The 18,898-nt window shown below is 36.9% G+C and overlaps 3 protein-coding genes across 3 annotated transcripts in view; 2 read left to right on the forward strand and 1 right to left on the reverse strand.

The window, feature by feature from the left end:
* LOC126056697 (GTP-binding protein REM 1) overlaps positions 1–18,898 on the forward strand; it is a 160,733-nt gene that overhangs the window by 110,733 nt on the left and 31,102 nt on the right. Inside the window, 1 exon segment of the mRNA XM_064036926.1 lies at positions 18,426–18,641. Within this exon segment, the coding sequence (XP_063892996.1) occupies positions 18,426–18,641 (216 nt within the window).
* On the forward strand, positions 3,015–3,942 carry LOC135117510 (putative nuclease HARBI1). Its single transcript, XM_064036893.1, has 4 exons — positions 3,015–3,119; positions 3,197–3,341; positions 3,425–3,751; positions 3,827–3,942. The coding sequence occupies exons 2-4, from the start codon at positions 3,296–3,298 to the stop codon at positions 3,886–3,888; spliced, it is 435 nt and encodes a 144-aa protein (XP_063892963.1). The 5' UTR covers positions 3,015–3,119; positions 3,197–3,295; the 3' UTR covers positions 3,889–3,942.
* LOC135117509 (uncharacterized) lies at positions 3,933–6,169 on the reverse strand. Its single transcript, XM_064036892.1, has 9 exons — positions 5,599–6,169; positions 5,278–5,482; positions 4,995–5,180; positions 4,838–4,904; positions 4,724–4,759; positions 4,522–4,614; positions 4,370–4,444; positions 4,185–4,276; positions 3,933–4,092 (listed from the first exon to the last, which is right to left on the reverse strand). The coding sequence occupies exons 1-9, from the start codon at positions 5,658–5,660 to the stop codon at positions 3,940–3,942; spliced, it is 969 nt and encodes a 322-aa protein (XP_063892962.1). The 5' UTR covers positions 5,661–6,169; the 3' UTR covers positions 3,933–3,939.

Genomic DNA, 18,898 nt, shown 5'->3' on the forward strand with positions numbered 1-18,898 from the left:
CAATTAAACATTTGGCAGCATCGTAAAGCTCTTAAGATTGACTCAGATACTCAGAATGCGTCAGACATCTTCTAACATTATACTGATGTGTACTATGCTAAATATCGGTTATATGAGTATATATTTATATGTATGAGAAGGTATTGGTAAAGGTATACAAAAAGGTCGATTGTACTGTTAAATTTAAAACAGGAGTTTAAGCGTAACTAAGTTTACCTCAAATAGTTGATATCAAATGTCATTTTTTACACGGTTTTCATTACATAATGGTAAGGTGTTTACAGCTAATATTATAAAATTATTGAATTGTAATCAAGCGTGGTTCTCATTCTGTTATCTTCTTATTCTTATACGTTTAATTTACAATGCACTTTATGTCAATTATTTATTTTTCTTTCACCTTCACTTTGAAACTAAATACTAGATAATACTTCATGTATGTATGTAAAGATATTTAAAGCCAAGTGTATTTTGACGAATTGTTAACCTGTTTATAATAGAGCACAGTTTATCTGAGCTTAGGCTTAAGAGGACGAATTTGAATTTTTGGCGCCAAGGATGTCAATTTTTCTCAGTAAATACAAAACGGATCAAAATACAACTTGGTTACCTGAAAGTTCATGATATAAGCCTTATTTTGTTAGTTGTAGAAACATGATTAGGTAACTTTTATAACAGAGAAAAATATATCAAACATACCTCTTTTTAAAAAGAGATTCACATATTATGGGCAAACGGGACCGATTTAAGCCTCTTAACTTTTTTAGTAGTTGAGTATATACATACTCTTTAAAATGGTAGTAGGAATTTTTATTAAATTGTCATTTCTAAATATTAAAATTACAAAACCATTTTGTCGCTTACGACTTTTAGTTATAAGCTAGCGCGCGTATTGTTATCCTCGCCCCGCTCAGACGCTCCGACCCCTTTTGGCGCCTTAGATGCGCGTGCCGGTTATGGAATTATTGTTGACCACTTCCTCGCCTTAAAATAGCGATAAATCTTTGTAGTGTAATCGGCACTAAGAATAATTGCGTTCCTGAACGGTGAAGGACTTCGGGTATTTCCGTAAACAACGAACGTTGCCGAAGTTTCATCACTACTATTTGTCTAACTGTTTACTTTATGAAGGTGTGCAGATAGATACAATATAGGGTTCTCATTTTGTTATATATCTATCTACTACTAATATATAACTCGTCTCGTAGTTAATATACGTACATATCTAAAACTAGTTTTGTCTTTGGAAAAATCTTTTTGCATTTGATAAATGCTAGCTAAGACAACTTTTATCCGACCATGTATGTGTGATCATGTATTTAATCCGTAATGTCATGCACGTATTTCACAGAAACTATTCAGAACCAAAAACACTTATTTGCATCGTATCCATGTTCTATGTACTTGCCAGTATTAACTTCCTGGTATTTAACTTCTCAAGGCTGGCAAACCTTTTTGGTAATAAAGCTAGGCTTCTAAGATCTCCGTCTCAGGTTTAAGCAACTTAAGCTGTATTAAATATGCATGTGCCTAAACACGGTACTGCTACATCCATTTATGTTACATCAGTATACGTATGTTTAAACAAGAATTTCTCAAACAACCAAAAACTTTCCGAAATTAAATTACTTAATGAAAATTTTCAAACAATTGGCTGTACAGTTCGCAAAACGAATTTTCAATTTTCGCGCAAACTTTACGAAATGCCGATTCTAAGAATCGAATGGAAACAAAGGCGCATCAGAATCGATTGAACATCGCCGACTCGTAAACGTATCGAGTAAAACAAATGTGTTAGTACATCAAAGGAGGTTTTATTGTTCTACGTCATACCGATTCTGAATACTGATAAGGAGTAATCGAATTTGTTATTCGGTAGGTGTACTGTTCCATTAGGACATTAAATATTTTTAGTTTGGTGGTGCGACAATTTTCGAGGTCGTTTCTTTTAATTTGATAAGTTCAAGCCGAGTTGTAGTAATGCTATGGCAATGTTGTAATAATATGTATAAGTACATTACACATATATACGTAAACTCAGTGAACACACTTAGTTAATTAAGTAATTAACTCGTTGAATAGATAAGCACGTGAGCGCAGATAGGCGCGAGACACAATTGATTTTCTATTGTCTTATAATTACCGGATATTGATGTCATAGAAATTGAAACTGGGCCTGCAGTCTCGACAAAGATAGCGATCGCTTAACGACAAAATTCGGTCGATAAGTCCTAACGATCCGATCGTAACGATTTTTGGTAGTCTCTACTGCCAAAACTATCGAGTGTCATCGCAAAGTTACCGAATATTTTCGGTAAGATAACGATTTATCGTTATGTCATAGAATTTCCTTGCGACAGTTTTTGACAGCCCGCTAAGTGATAGCTACTATCGATATCGTTCCTATATTTGTTTATTTTACGTCAGAAAATATTAAATAAATAGTAATTTAATAAATAATGGCTTCTGAATATTTAGCATGGGACTTAGTTGTGCTCGAGCACAGACGCGATGTGCTTATGGGTCGACAAATAGCACGAAACAAGCGAAACGATGAAAATCCCTTGGATTTGGAGGATGGCCAATTTCTTCAAATGTATAGAATTTCAAAGGAAATGTTTCACAGGCTACTAAGTGAACTGCGTCCATCTCTCCAAAGACGACGGCCTTACGGACTTTCTGTGGAGTCCCAAGTAAGTGTCTTTGCGACCTACCGTGCATAAATAATATTTCTATAATATATTTTTCTTATAACTAAGGTTGAACTTTTTAAATTTTCTTCTTATTAGATACTGACGGCACTCCGATTTTACGCATGTGGGTGCTACCAACAACCTGTTGGCTTGCAGTGGGGTTGTAGCATGAGCCAAAATCTGTTAGCCGAGTCATCCGGGCTGTAACTTCGGCAATAAATGAAAACTTTTAAGAAAATATATTAAATTTCCAATGACTCAAGGAGAACGCCATGCGGCAAAACAGAAATTTAGAAATGCCCCACAGCCATTCCCAGGGTAATTGGAGCCATTGATTGCACCCATATAAAAATTTTAGCTCCTAAGACCAATGAGGAGTCTTATGTGAGTGGTCACCATGAGGGCCATTCATTAAATGTGCAAGCTGTAAGTTGACCTTCAGTTCTATAATATCTAAAAATATTGTTTGAAAAATATGTACTTACATATTTAATATATTACAGGTGTGTGACCCTGATCTTATTATTTTAAATATTAATGCTCGATGGCCAGGAGCGAGACATGATGCTCACATATGGGCAAATTCACCGGTGCGCTCAACAATGAAGCGACATTTTGAAAATGGGGACCGCCGTGCTTGGCTGCTTGGTAAATAAATGAACATTATAAATCTGCCTCGAAGAGGTTGCCCATTCGACTTCTGAAATTACTTTGTATTTTTAATCTTTTAGGTGATGATGGATATCCTCTGGAACCGTGGTTAATGACTCCCATAAAACATCAACAGCCTGGCACACCGGAATATAAATATACCGAAGCACACTGCTCAGCTAGGAACATCATAGAAAGATGCTTCGGTGTGCTAAAATCTGTGTTTAGATGTCTATCACACCAACGCCAGTTAATGTACGAACCCTATATGGCTGGCCTAATAATTAACGCATGTGCAGTGCTCCACAATATGCGGATAACATATAAATTACCGGAACCAGAGTCCACCACATCCATGCAGCTGGTGGATAATAGTAGATTCCATGATGATATGTTAGAAGTTACAGGTAACTTATGAACTGATTTTTTATTTTACTATGTATGTATACCTAACACCAATACATTTTATTTTTGTTATGCAGGTTCTGGGCGAGCTGTTGCAGAGCGCATAAGAAGAAGGCTAATTAACACTAGTTTCACATAATTATTATACTTTTTTCATTTATGTACTGTTTCAAATAAAAAACATTTTATATCATTTATTATTTTTATTTATGTAATTATTTATTGCGTCAGCTATTTTGTTTCCGACTTTTACCAATTGCAGCGTCGCCTCGGCTTGTACCTTGGCTGCCTCAGCCTGCATCTTGGCAGCATCTGCTTGCGCTTGAGCAGCAGTTGCCAGCATCTAAAAAACGTTGGATTTACTGAATGTGTCTTAATGTTCTCTAGCATGCTAGTGTGTATAATAATTAAGAGGAAATTTACACTATAACACACCTTCATTGTAGCAGCATTTGCTTCTGCAACTGCTAGAAATTCTCGTCGAGCTGCACTATATTGCTCAGAAACACTTTGGCGAGGATTCAGATCTGAAAATACCCAAAATTATTGGTATTGTAGGAATTATTGGCTGACCCACCTGCAGAACTAATGTTTTTATTATAAATAAAATTTAAGCTTACTCCTCTTTCTTCTGGGTCTCTGTCGCAGTGGTGGTGTTGATGATGCAACAGTTTCTGTCCTTCTGCCACGTACTGCTGGAATTATCAATTATAACACATTAAATAAAAATCAATGAAAATAAACATAGGTGAGCAAAATAACTGCAACTTACTCATTTGTAGTACTGGCGACTGAGGGGCATCTTGCACTTGTTCTTGGATGGGTGGTGGTGAAGAACCAGCCGTTGCTCTGCTGTCATTGATTGCTAAAATATTTTGTTAATTAATATTTTGGTAACATTAGTGTACAGATGTATACACATAATAAAATATATTATAGCAGTAACCAACTAGTTACTAAAAACTCCAACTTACTTGTTTCAGTCGGTAACAATTCCACAAAATCTCTAGCTGTAATAAAATAAATAGTAACATTAAAATTAAAATAATTATATTTTGAATTGAGTACCTATTAATTTAAAAACTTACCCTGAGAATGAGGTAAGGTGAGAACCTCAGAGATTACCACCCCAGCCTCCATCTCATGTTGTAATAACTGTAAATAACAATAAAAGTATTTTTAGTGTTATCAACATTCAAAGATTGAGAATATTAAATTGTATTGAATACAATAATCACAACTTACATCTTCCTCTGGCATAGCGTCCGGGCAGTCTGTCCCAAAGGAATAATCTGCCCCAACTATTGAAATTATCCGGCTCTCGGCCTCGGTCAGGGGAGCAGTGCTGACGCCTCGGTTGCCGGTACGTTTTTGTTCTTTTTTTAATTTTGCCGCCTTACTGCAAGCGCGGCTTTTTAAGTCTCTCCAAACCTACAATTAGAATAATTAACTCAAGTAAATAATAAAAAACTGACGTGGCATGTACATGCTTATAATTAAAACCAATTCAATCTTTGAAAAGACTTACCGTCATCCACTGCTCTGGTGTCTTTCTAGACCCGTTAGGGAGATTATTGAGCTCCTCGGCAACCTCCCTCCAGCCCGTTTCGAAATTTTCCCGGCCCTGCAAGCCGGTAAATTTCCGCGTGTGCAAATATGGACGCGCTTCTAATATTGATAGTAGTGCATCAATTTGAGCGGGTGTAACACGAGGGCTACGCAGACGCTTACGCCTGAAACATTAAAGTAGTCATTATGTAAACACAGAATACTTCGGATGTATACAAAGTATTCAATTTAGTAAGTACCAAGAATAGGAATAAAAAATTCTCGTTGTAGATGTACTTACCTGACGCTCAAGCTGCTGGCACCCGGCAGGCCTGCGCCTGTTTCAATGACTTCACCGTCCATGAATAGTAATGAATACACCGTTCTCCTTTATTATTATTATAAATCAAACCAATGTTCAAGTGCACAAACAAACTTGACATTGACAGTTTGTTTATGTTCTATGTCTGTATTGCAAGTACGCAAACTATTAAGATCTTTAATATGTGTTTTCTTAAAAAACGGTATGTTTTACTTACACGGTTCGATGCAAAAAGTTTTAATATGATAAGGTTCATCTATTTTCTTTATAATTGTCAAAGGAAACAAAATTGGTTGTGCAAATCTTGTCTACCATTTCTCCCTATAATACAAGGATTTTTTTTACATGCAACATTTTAATACAAATTCACCGCACTATGAATACGGTTTTCGCTATCGTACCGACACGAATATGTCATGATAATTAGCGATGTTGCCCGCTATCTCGGCTGTCGAGACTTGCGTTTATCGTTACTGTCGTTATGGCAAGCGAATATTTTCGTTAATATTTAGCGACTGTCAGTTTGCGATCGAATCGCTATCTTATGTCGAGACTGCAGGCCCTGAACTCTGAATTACGAAATAATTTTTGCTGTATCTACATTTTAATTTAAAGATCACCCGTAAAACACCCGTGAGTATCCTAATTCAAAAATAGTCCGCCTGCCTAAAATTTTAAAGGCTAAGTTTCCAGACGTTCCGTGACTCCGCACCATCTAGAAAATCGTTATTTATGCCAAATTAGTTCGGCACACGCTCAACAAATATTAAATAAATAAAAAGAACCTCGAATTTAACCAGGCCTTGGATGCGGTAAAGCTAAATGGTAGGGTTATAAAGTTCACAAATTCACAGACTATCGCCGCCTGTAGTCTAGAGTAATAAAGCTGAGTTATGGCTGTCTTTATTTTTTATCATTATAGATATTTTAATAATAAAGTTACTTTGTGCCTTCTTGTATCTAGCTACCCTAAATTGGACCTACCTGCCTTACTTGACGAAGCTGCAGGATATCAACGTCAAAATATCTGATTTCATCATCATCATCCTCCTCCAGTCCTTATTCAAATTTCTGATATGTTGTATGTGTAACGTTATCAAAGTTTTCACAGTTATGTAACAAAGAAAGAACATTTAGGTAAGTTTGCTAACCCCAAAAATATCCCTATGAGGTTACACCCATCACTTATGTTCAAAAACCACAATCAAAACTGCAAGCTGTCATACTAAAATCCTAAAAAGATTTATCTCCCATTACTTACATTTATACACTCTTAAAACTACAAACAAATACATTGTGGACAAAAATTCGCCCAACCAAATAGCTGCCAAACGTAAAAATATTGACATTGCAGTTCCTGCATTCTGCAGTTTTGGCGTACTGCCAACATCAGAAACATGACTAGACAAACAAAAAGAAAGTGTCGCCATACTAGATGTATCATAGAAAATATTCAACATTATTAGGCATTAGACGTTATTTGGCTGAAAACTCTTGGCAAACTTTATGGTTTTCTGAGAAAAGAAACACTCATTTGTGAAAGGAGATTCACGTTAATTGTAAATTAGTCATTTAAAACTGTTAATTCTTGGAAATAAATGGTGTGATCGGTTGGCCAACGAAATGTTATTAAATATCTACGCATAAAATGCTTATATTTTTTCCTTGTAAATCATGTATTCAGTCGACTCTTTTTTTTGTAAATAGATATCAAAATATATTCTCTTGTTCAAATAGTCTTGATTAGGTACCACATAAAAGTCCTTATCTTGTACACGTTCTTACAAGTTCAAAAATAATGGCCTTGTAAAAGCCGTAAGTTCTGCGAGCTACACCAATTAAAGAAGATAATCTCTCGAACTCCCTAAGGTACCCCAGCTAATAGGTAAATATATATATTAACAACTTTTGTATATATTCAAAACCCACGCGAAGAATGTTTAATATTCTACACACTTTGATATAATTCTAAATGAATAGTGTTATTATTCGCACATGGCAACACAGTATGAAGGGTAGTTGATGGACGCTCGTAATAGCCACTTATTGACGGACAGACGAACTCCAGACATTTACTATAAGCTTGTTTTGACGTAATCACTATTTAGGTATTTTTAAAACCGTGATACGCTTAGAGCTTTCACACTACAGGATTTTCCGAGCGTTTTTTCCGCGCGCAACGCAACGTGATCGTATGTTTTCTGTCCAGCGTAGTTTAACGCAGAACCAGTTTAGGTAGCAATATCGTACTGGAATGCAACTTTTCATTTTCCTTACGCAAAGTTCTAATTTTCTTATTGCAATAGATACTCCCATATAACCATTTTTGCGAACATAACGTAACCGTTTCGACACTTAGCGTCGACACTGATCTATCTCGAAACATAATCTCGTCGACGTTCCGTGTTAGCGCCGTCGCTGCAACTAAAAATGGGGAAGATCTCGACACAATAAACAAGTAACATTTGGTTTCTAATTTACGTCGCCGTATCGTAACATTGTTACCATATTTTAACCAGAGTTCGCACTAATCATTCAATCGTTCGATCAATTTCGTTGGCTCGTGCGCGACTGACATGACGAAATAATACAAAATACAAGAAATCCCATAATGAATTTTTACTTACCTTGAGTTGATGAACTCAAAGTAAGTAAACAAAGTTTTAGTTTTCATTAATTAATATGGTTTATATTGCTCAAATCTTATTGGGAAAAAAAGTTTACTGTGTAATTTCTTTGAATATGTTGATATTTCCAACGCGCCACCGTAATATCATGTTTTAATAATTCTGGCGAAAGAAAAACTTTTGTTAAATAAAATAAAAACATAAAATGATGCACATCGAGTGCTCAATAGCTTCCATTTAAATACAATATCAAATATTTAAATCCTAATACAAATTATTTTAGCAAGATTTACTCATAAAATTGATAAATAATGAACTATGAAAAAACATTTTTGATATTTGTTATGAAAAATATGCTCATCGCAACTAGTCACAAAGTTACGATAATGTGTCGACACGTGTCGACATGTTCCGGTAACTTGTTACAAAATTACTAGATTTTTAAGATGGTTTCTCTTAATATTTGGTTACAGTGTTTTCCAAAGTTTTTATCAAGTCAAGATGCCTTTTTGCATTGTTCATCAGAATTAATATCGCTTGTGCCGAGTTAAAGACTTGGGTTAAAGACGAAGACGTCTTGTTTTGGCCGAGAAAAAGAAAAAACTGCGATTTGGAGCTCGAAAGTTGAAACGTTGGCACTAGGGACGATACCACTAAGCTCCTCGGTGCGAAATTCCGTACTGTTTTCCTGTAAATAGCCTAGAAAAGAATAAGTTTTAAGTTCAATAAAATGGGTATCCGTCAATTTGCCCTACCAACAATGCAACATCATGAAAAAAATATTATTATTATAAAAAAAAACTTGTGAACGAGCACAATTAGGTACTTGAGATATTTTGGGACGTACTTATTTCTTTAACTCTTCTGTAAAAAGTTGAAGTCCATCGGAATTTACGTAAGGTTTTTGGTTGTTTACTCATTTAAATTTTTTTAAACATAGACAGTTTGAGAATAACTGGCTGTCGTCATGTTTTTATATATGCAAGTTAGTGTTAAAGTGTTCTGGAACATCGACTACACCATGTTACTACCCCGTTACAACACAATTGTGTCAACATTGCACACTGGTTACAAACCAAACGCAAAGTTTCTAAAATGTGTGGTTACAACTTAAGCTGTAAAGTATCGAAACAGCGACCACACAAAGTTACTGAATCTAGTTTCCGTCACATTTTTACTGAACCGTTACAACACATAAAAGCTAATCCCTACACAGTCACGTTGTGTCGTACCTGTTACGAAACTGTTGCGACTTGTTACATCTTTATCATATCTGCGACCAAAAATGGCTGTATGGGCTGTGCTTTACTGTAATGTTCATTATTGTGATAAGTCTATTTGATTTGGTCAGTCCTTCATAAAACCCTGCTGGCATATTACCTGTATGATGTTTAGAAAATAAGTTTACCGTACTGAAATAACTGAAAATAAAAGCTAGTTGGCATTTTACTATTCCTTCCCATAATATTGAACGGCAAAACTTTAAATAAACAAATAATTTAAATTCCCCGTAGCGCTGCAAGAAGGCGCACGTAGTGGGGTAGGTAGCTCGTAATAATACTCTTAAAAACCAGAAGCAGGTTTGTTTAACGAGGAAATTACAAGAAATAGTTTTATAATAACATGAAAATCAACTAAGATTAGTCAAGAACGCGGCAAAATCTTATTCTGTCAAACGATAACATGTCTTGTCACAATGACGTTCGAAAAAAGAATCTTCCAAGCATAGATGCACGGCTGAATGGCGAGGTGTCTATGGTCGCTCGTCTCTGCTGCCCTCTTTGTAACTACTGGCAGCTAACACGGCCTCTCCTGACACCCTGACGTCCTCGGCAGGATCTGGGTGAGCCTGGTTGAGTCTCGGAACACCTGCACATTCAATAAGCGAGTTGGATCTGGCTCAATTTCGTCATATTTAAATCTTGATTGGTTTTCGTGGTCAACATCGGTTTTTTGAGCACATGACACTTTCGGAATAAAAATTATTGGAGGTTTTACAAACCTCAAACAAAGTACTGATCCATTTAAACAAAGAAAAATAAATAACATCAAGTTTAAATCAAATAAGAGGTACAAAATTAATAACAGAACACTGGTATACCAATCAGTGACTCGCAAATAAATAACATCAACTTTAAATCAAATAACAGGTACAAAATTAATAACAGAACACTGGTATACCACCCAGTGACTCGAAAATAAATAACGTCAACTTTAAATCAAATAACAGGTACAAAATTAATAACAGAACACTGGTATACCACCCAGTGACTCGAAAATAAATAACGTCAACTTTAAATCAAATAACAGGTACAAAATTAATAACAGAACACTGGCATACCACCCAGTGTAAGTGTGTCGAGTGTAAGGCTGAAACACATATTAGTTGTACACATATAAACACACAACATACAAAGAAATCATGTAAATTATTAACCTGGTTTGGAGTGTAAGGCTGAAACATATATTAGTTGTAAGAAGAAATATGATTACTTCTACCTATTAGTTATACCGTGGGTGCAAGCGTGCACTCAAGCGCAAGAAATATGTTATCAAGAACAAATACTCGAACTATACGGAAGTCATAGTCAAATCAAGTCATAGTCAAGCCAGGGGCTCAAAATATACGGAAATCATGGTCAAGGCAAGTCATAGTCAAGCCAGTTGTTCAGACTATACGGAAGCCATAAGCCAGAGGCTCAGACTATACGGAAGCCATAAGCCAGAGGCTCAGACTATTCGGAAGCCATAAGCCAGAGGCTCAGACTATTCGGAAGCCATAAGCCAGAGGCTCAGACTATACGGAAGCCATAAGCCAGAGGCTCAGACTATACGGAAGCCATAAGCCAGAGGCTCAGACTATACGGAAGCCATAAGCCAGAGGCTCAGACTATACGGAAGCCATAAGCCAGAGGCTCAGACTATTCGGAAGGCATAAGCCAATATAACCAGCAGGAGCAAGAGCACAGCAGCGCTCGTGCCGCAATCAAGAGCAGCACCGGCAGAGCAGCGCTCGTGCCGCAATCAAGAGCAGCACCGGCAGAGCAGCGCTTGTGCCAGGATCAAGAGCACCGGCAAGCAACGCTTGTGCCGCGACCAGGAGCACCGGCAGAGCAGCACTCGTGCTGCAATCAGCAGCACCAGGACAGAAGCGCTTGGGCCAGGACACGGCCGTTACACATTCTCGTGTATAAGTCTGCGAACAAGCACTTACGACATACATTTCGTTCGGCCACTTCTGACCATCAAAATCTGGAAAGCTTTTCGCTCTCAAAGAAATAAATTCAAGGCATAACTTTGAAACTATGTCTCAGAAATATCATTATTAGTAATCATGTATCAGAAACGCTGAAAACACAACTACCATTACGGTTTGATAAGTTACGTGTAGTTAACTTCACTTCAGCTTTTGCTACATAGAATACTCATAGGTGACAATACCATGGTTGGTACATTATTACACATTTTTTTCACTTAATCCAGCTAAGAGCATAATTACTTCAGATGTGTAATCAAAACAATAGAACAGATCACCTGACCTCAAAGCATGATATGCCAGGTCTGCTATCCACTGGCTTTCATTACCGGAGTATGCCAAATGAGATACTGGCCGTCAGCACGCCGTACAGCATCCAAAGCTTGTGCAGCAGCACAGCACCGGAGAGCATGAAGTGTCACAGCACTCTTACTATGTCAAACGACACAGCACCTGGAGCGCTTACACCATCACCTCACACATATTAGGCTTATCCTCAATACCTGTAGTCAAAAGACAAGCAAGCAAGCATCTGGCTAAGGTAACCGAACGTTCAATTGACAGACTCTCAAGCATTGTCATGTTACAGATTTGAACATTAGTTAACATCAAAAATTAATGCAACCGAATTACATAATCAGTAAAAGAAAATACAAACTAAGGTCTGAAAACAGACTTTCAATTTGTAAATTGTAAAATGGCACCAAAAATCTAGAGCCTGATGCACAATTTTAACTATTCCATTTCAATGAAAACAATTTGAGTAAGTCAATCAAATCAGTGTGCATTTACATATATCACAAAAGCAGTAAACTTATATTTCTGTGTAGGTACTTGTTGAAACTCTCATGAGCAGAAAGATTACAAATAAATATTATTGGGCTCATTTACACAGTAAGCCTGTTAGTTATCTAAATCAAGTTCTCATACACATTCAGTATGTCTTTAACCAATAAACCACCAAGATGGATTACAAGACATGTATTACATAAAGACTAAATAAAATCGGATTGATCTCACCATTCACATACAGGTAGGTACATTACAGAATTCTTCCCATAAAATCTGGAGCATAGTAGGAGCAAGGCATGTTGTTCACGGATACCACAGCAATACATAGGCAGAAACTCATTCCACCCAAAACACACGAGAGCAGCATCAGTGTACTAAGCTCGAGCAATTCTCGAGCTGCCTGCATCTTGAATGTACCGTTGCATAGATTGCAACGCACTGCAATCCATTACAAAATAAAATAGAACGGCAAAAACTTCAGTAATGGCGGATATCCTTACACCGCGTTGTACTTGGTAAAAGTGCCAATGAATCTGAAACTGAAATCAAAAACTTTATAGTGGGAGTGAGACTATCCCACTTCTGATCTTAAAAACCAGAAGCAGGTTTGTTTAACGAGGAAATTACAAGAAATAGTTTTATAATAACATGAAAATCAACTAAGATTAGTCAAGAACGCGGCAAAATCTTATTCTGTCAAACGATAACATGTCTTGTCACAATGACGTTCGAAAAAAGAATCTTCCAAGCATAGATGCACGGCTGAATGGCGAGGTGTCTATGGTCGCTCGTCTCTGCTGCCCTCTTTGTAACTACTGGCAGCTAACAATACATTCTGCTGTGACGTCACGCGCCACCACGGTTATTGCTGTAATTGTACTATATACTTACATATATACTACTAGCGGTTTCACCCGCGTTCCGTGGGAGCTACTGCGCACCGTGATAAAATATAGCCTATGTTACTCGCAGATAATATAGCTTTCTAATGATGAAATAATATTTAAAATCGATCCAGTAGTTTTTGAGTTTATCCATTACAACTAAACAAACAAACAAAGTTTTCCTTTTTATAATATTAGTATAGATTTGACGTTAGAGTAGAGGTACGTTTTGAATGCTTGTTGCCGACTGCAAATGCCGATGATATCTATGGCTACGTGCTACTGCCACTTCGCTGCAAGACGGTTTCATAAAAAAACCCCCGACCCAAAAAAAGTATGCAATAATTATGACAAAAGGTTAAAAACGCTAAACCCTATAAAAAGCAAAAAATAACTTTTAACACTACGTAAACTAAATTTTGTCGTGTCGGGGGACCGCTCTAATTCATTACTTTAGATACGCGTTTTTTTTTTAAACGAATGTTGTAATATCATTTTATTTATGTAAGTATTTATGAAGGTAAAAAGCGGTCCCCCGACACGTCAAAATTTAGTTTACGTAGTGTTAAAAGTTATTTTTGCTTTTATAGGGTTTAGCGTTTTAACCTTTTGTCATAATTATTGCATACTTTTTTTGGGTCGGGGGTTTTTTTAAATTTATAATTTAATTTTATTTCATGCTTTTTAAAGGAGCTCCTTAATTTTTCCTTCTTTCATTTAATTTATTTTATCTTAAGATGGGGTCGCTATATGCGATCTCGGCCAAAGGAAGCTGTTTAACAATCCTCATGACAACTGGCTCTGGGAGAATTGCACAAACTGAAAACAATAAAGATTAACCTTTGGACATTCTAGATTTTCAGCAAAAATATAAATCGGTTTATCCGTTTCATTTCGGCATTTCAGGGTTTCATCCGCCACATCCCATTTCCAGCATTAGGTTCTCGTCAATCAGAAACATGAAGAGAACTCGTCAAGACAAATTCAACGAGCCCAAACTCGATGGGTTTACTAAAAGGCAGTTCAGGGTTACGTCTCCTACCTTCGTGCCCTAACAGCAGACCAGCTCAGTGGTTCCAAAAGACATTAGTGTTTCAAATTTCAGATCCCACATACACTTGCAAGTAAACAGAGCGTGTAACATTCCTATCACATCTAGCAAACGAGCTGATGACCTTGAAGACCTGAACCGATTTCCACCAAACATAGCTAAGAACACTCCCGACTGACATACCTTTTAAACAAAAAAAACCGCATTACAATCGGATCATCCGTTTGGGAGCTACGATGCCACATACACACACACACACACACACACACACACACACACACAGACACGTCAAACTTATAACACCCCGTCGTTTTTGCGTCGGGGGTTAATAAATACATACAAACCAGAAGCGCAGCTGCGGCCGATTTCATGCAGTCGCGGGACGTGCGGTCGGCAATTGCAGTCGGCAGCTAGCTTTTAAAACGTACCTTAATGGTAGGTAAGTTTATGTTCAGGTAAAAGTTGAGGCATATTTCTGACGAAAGCCAAAAGACAAATAATGGGAAGGTACTTAGACCTTGCGGGAGTCTAGTTTTCTTTGCAAGATTAGTAATTTTATGGTTACCTATATCACAAACCACAAAGTTATGGAATAGTGATTGTACCAAATGAACATTTTGTTGTTTGTGGCTCCAGGGAACAACTTCCTGCATACGGATAAAGGTTTTGATCGATCCCGCAGTCCTAGCAAAACATTACCTGCCTTTTTTCTAATAACAACCACCTTTGAAGCAATAAAACCATAAACGTCATAAAACACACGTGCTGCCATAGACAAGAGCAGCATTCCCTTTGACACAATTCTTTTTTTTTTCAGGAATACATTACAGTATTTCCAAAGCGCAGTTTTCTATTGAAATGTAAATTTTTCGTCTGCTCGTAGTGTTTTTCTTAGCGAGTATGAAAGGCTAGCAAAAACCTCTGGTGTCATTCTAGCGTGCTTTTTTAGGCACATACGGATGGTATTTTTAGGTTCACTTTTTCGTTGGTTTTTGGGTAAATAACATTTTTTTATAATAGTTTGGTATGGTAATAACGCAATGTAAAGTGCAGTGTATGAAAAGTAGTCTAACATCGAAATACTCAAACTTTACTTAACTTTAAGTCTTTCTGTTAATTGTAAAGTCTCTCGGTCCAAGCAATTTACATAACTAAGTAAATGATATGTCAGCAGCTCTTAAAATTAAGTCACGTTACCGTAATTCACAATCTATAAGTCCTATATGTATCTATAACTCTATAACTCCGGCGAAAAACTACATTCCATTATTTCAAAGGCACTTTTTATAAAAATTCATCCCTTCACATACCGAAAATCTCCGAACGTTGCATGAAATTACACACTACACTTTGTGGGATGCAACTACTAACTTTATACGATATCGTTTTAAGAGCTAATCAAAAACTACCCCACTTGAACGAACCATGTAGGAACTAATTTGAAATACCCCAACTTTACATGGTGAATTTGTAATAAGTATTAAAGTTCGTTCGTACCCACATTGAGCAAGTGACACATGGCGATTCACGCTCAATCCTTCTCTGTGTGAGAGAAGGCCTATGCCCAGCGGTGGGGCGATAAAAAGACATGACACAATGAATTAACGACTTGTACAAATCTTCCGAGCCTTTTCCCAACTATGTTGAGGTCGGCTTCCAGTCTAACCTGATGGAGATGAGTACTAGTGTTTTACAAGGGTTTACAGTGCTTTTCTTTCTCCTCTAAAAATAAGTATATTGTCACATAAAAATTTCAACAGTTTAACTTGTAACTAAACTCGTAACTTGGGCTCAATAAACTGGTCTCTGCAGTATTATAAACGCGCGGTTGACTCTAAACTCAGGAATTGTTCCGAAGCCAAATGTTTGGAATTGGCGAACAACCGAACTTTGATTAAGAGCTCACCACCTTGTTAGGGAATTGCTAATTAACTACTAAATATGTTTGTTATGCGCATAGCTAGCGGATTACCTTGTGTGTTGAAGTCAGCAAATTTTTATAAAGTTTTTTTTTCAGTAAGGCCCGGTTGTTCGAAGCTTAGTTACGTCAAGGTTAGGGTTAAATTCTAGTTACAGTAAAATTAACAGGGTTTAAATTCAAAAAGCGTTGTTGAAGTACCATTTAGTTTGACGTTTATGTTGTAGGTGAAATTGTGTCTTATAGATTGGAAGATATTTTTTCATAAATCAAATAAAAGGCACTGGCAATCAAATATTTTAATTAGTAGTAGTACTTATATAAGTAACAATTTGAACACCCACTATACCTACCTCTGAAAAGGAAACGTTCTAAAATTAAGAAAACCACCATTGGACGGATTTAGCGGTATAAACACAAAAGGGCTTGAGTCTGTTTGTAAATATGGCGGATTGACGTCATTCCAACACGAGGCGTTACATTGAAAGTAGACCGAATTACTCATTAAATGGTGGGTACTAAGCCTCGGGTGGAAGTAATGTGGTGTTGGTTAGCTATTTAAAAATTATTATGACCGACTAGCGGTTTCACTAAGAATTTACTTGCGTCCGGAGAACTTCCCGTTTTTGGAAAAAAAAGTTTATGTATATGGCTCAGGGTTTTGTTACTGTGATGGCATATTAACAAACTGTATACACTACTAAACTACACAAATATATCTTAGGTAACTAGTAGATATATAAAGTTTCATCAAAATCCGTAGATCTTGCCTGGAACATTCCGAGGTTCTTATACACATTTTCTGTTGAATAAAAATTATTTTGATACGAGAACCTAAGGACAAGTCTAGCAGCCGAATAAATATAGAGTACTACTCTATGCAGCAGATATAAATATTCAGAATCCTAGATACACAACGGTAATTCACGCCTAGTATAAATTCGTTTTACAACCTAATTTTAAACAGGCTCCTATTCTAAGCACACATATTTGTGTTAGATTTATAGGCTATCCCATTAATCTAAATGAATCTAAATCTTACTTGTGAATGAAAGAAATAATAAACTTTGCAGCTGCATGCCATAGAGTAGAATCGTAAACGTCAAGCCATAGATATGTACTAATTCCTTTTTACACCCGTTAATGTCAGACCTCCGTGAAGCTAACAGATGAATTGCAAAATGTATGCTAAATGCTCGTATGTTAGGAATCTACGAAATAAAAAATATTTTTTAAATCTACTAAACGCTGAAAGGGTTGTTTATTTCCTGCGGTAATACCTATATTAAAATGTCTTCAAAGTACGTACACTTTGACCACCATTCTTATTACCCAATATAGTTATTCTAGTCTTCTAATTTTATGTCCTGTGGGATCTATTCCGCGTACCTGGAAACAAGCAGTCTAAGGCGTTCGATATATATGCTACCTAATACTGAAAGAGACTTTTAAATATCCCTCAATATGCTTCAGCTGTATAACATTGGTATAGGTAAATAAATACTCCCACTCAAAAACCACACCCCTCAAAATCAAAATTATATACCTACATTACTCACAAACTCTAAAATAACTCCCAGACAGGCCAATCAAATCGGCGTAACCAAAGGGCCTTACCATCAAAATGAGTGCACGTTACCCAAATTTAGCTCAGCTGACGCGATACACAGTTTATTGTGGTCATACCCGATGGTCTGACGTCAGACCGTAAAATGAGTACTCGTACAGCGCCAAATACTAAAGTACCTACCTATAAAATACGCGTATTTCCGTGCTGTACCGAATTGAAGGGAGAAATTCTAAGTAATGTTTGGTTGGGTAACATGGGTATAATGATGACTGGTGGGGTGTGCTTTGATTTGTAATGAATTGTGTACTTATTACCAACTGTTTCTTAAATAACTGTGGATCTAGGTTTATTAAATGAATGCTCGATTTTAGCTTATTGTGCAACAATTTTAACACGCAGAAAAACACATATAAAATGGTGACAGAAGCGTTTTGGGGGCTGTTTTTTGTAAATCTTGATGTTCAAAAAGTGCTGATTTGCAGCTAAGGTTAAAGGTTAAATAAATTTGAAAACACTGTTAAGAACTTTACTGCAAAAAATATCAAGAAAAACCAAAAAAAAATAATGTTGTTATACTGGCAGTATATTTTTCAGGTCAATAATCATTTCCCATTCACTTTATTTTACTCACTTTGGCAACCTACCTTACAAACTATCTTATTTCTTTGCGTTTTGGGCAAAAACTAACGATCGCCAATTTCTTTCCAGGAATAGTAAACCGTGGAGACTCCTTCCGTCGCCGAAGATCTCGGTCCGGCAGCCTCGCGCCATCGTCGCCCGCGCAATCGGCGCCCGAATCTCAAGAGAGGAGGCCTGTGGCGTGTCACCGGGTCGCCATGGTGGGCGCTCCGGGCGTCGGGAAGACTGCCCTGATCAGCCAGTTTCAGACCAGCGAGTGTATTAATGCTTATGATCGACAGAGAGGTGAGTTTTAATAATTTTAATTCATCTTCATCAGCAGCCTATCGCAGTCCACTGCTGGACTGCGATAGGCCTCTCCAAGTATAATTTTAAATAAGATGAATTATGGAAACAGGCGTTACTTTGCGGAAATCCATGATTTAAAATGTTAGGGAAAATATATAGAGTACAGTACATAACGCGAGAAAATAAATCGAAGCTCAGTTGCAGGCTTTTGTACTAATTTCAAGGGTATATATGTATGTATATGTCGGAACAAT

The sequence above is a fragment of the Helicoverpa armigera genome, chromosome 11, assembly GCF_030705265.1.
Source record: "Helicoverpa armigera isolate CAAS_96S chromosome 11, ASM3070526v1, whole genome shotgun sequence".
In the NCBI taxonomy this organism is placed as follows: domain Eukaryota; kingdom Metazoa; phylum Arthropoda; class Insecta; order Lepidoptera; family Noctuidae; genus Helicoverpa; species Helicoverpa armigera.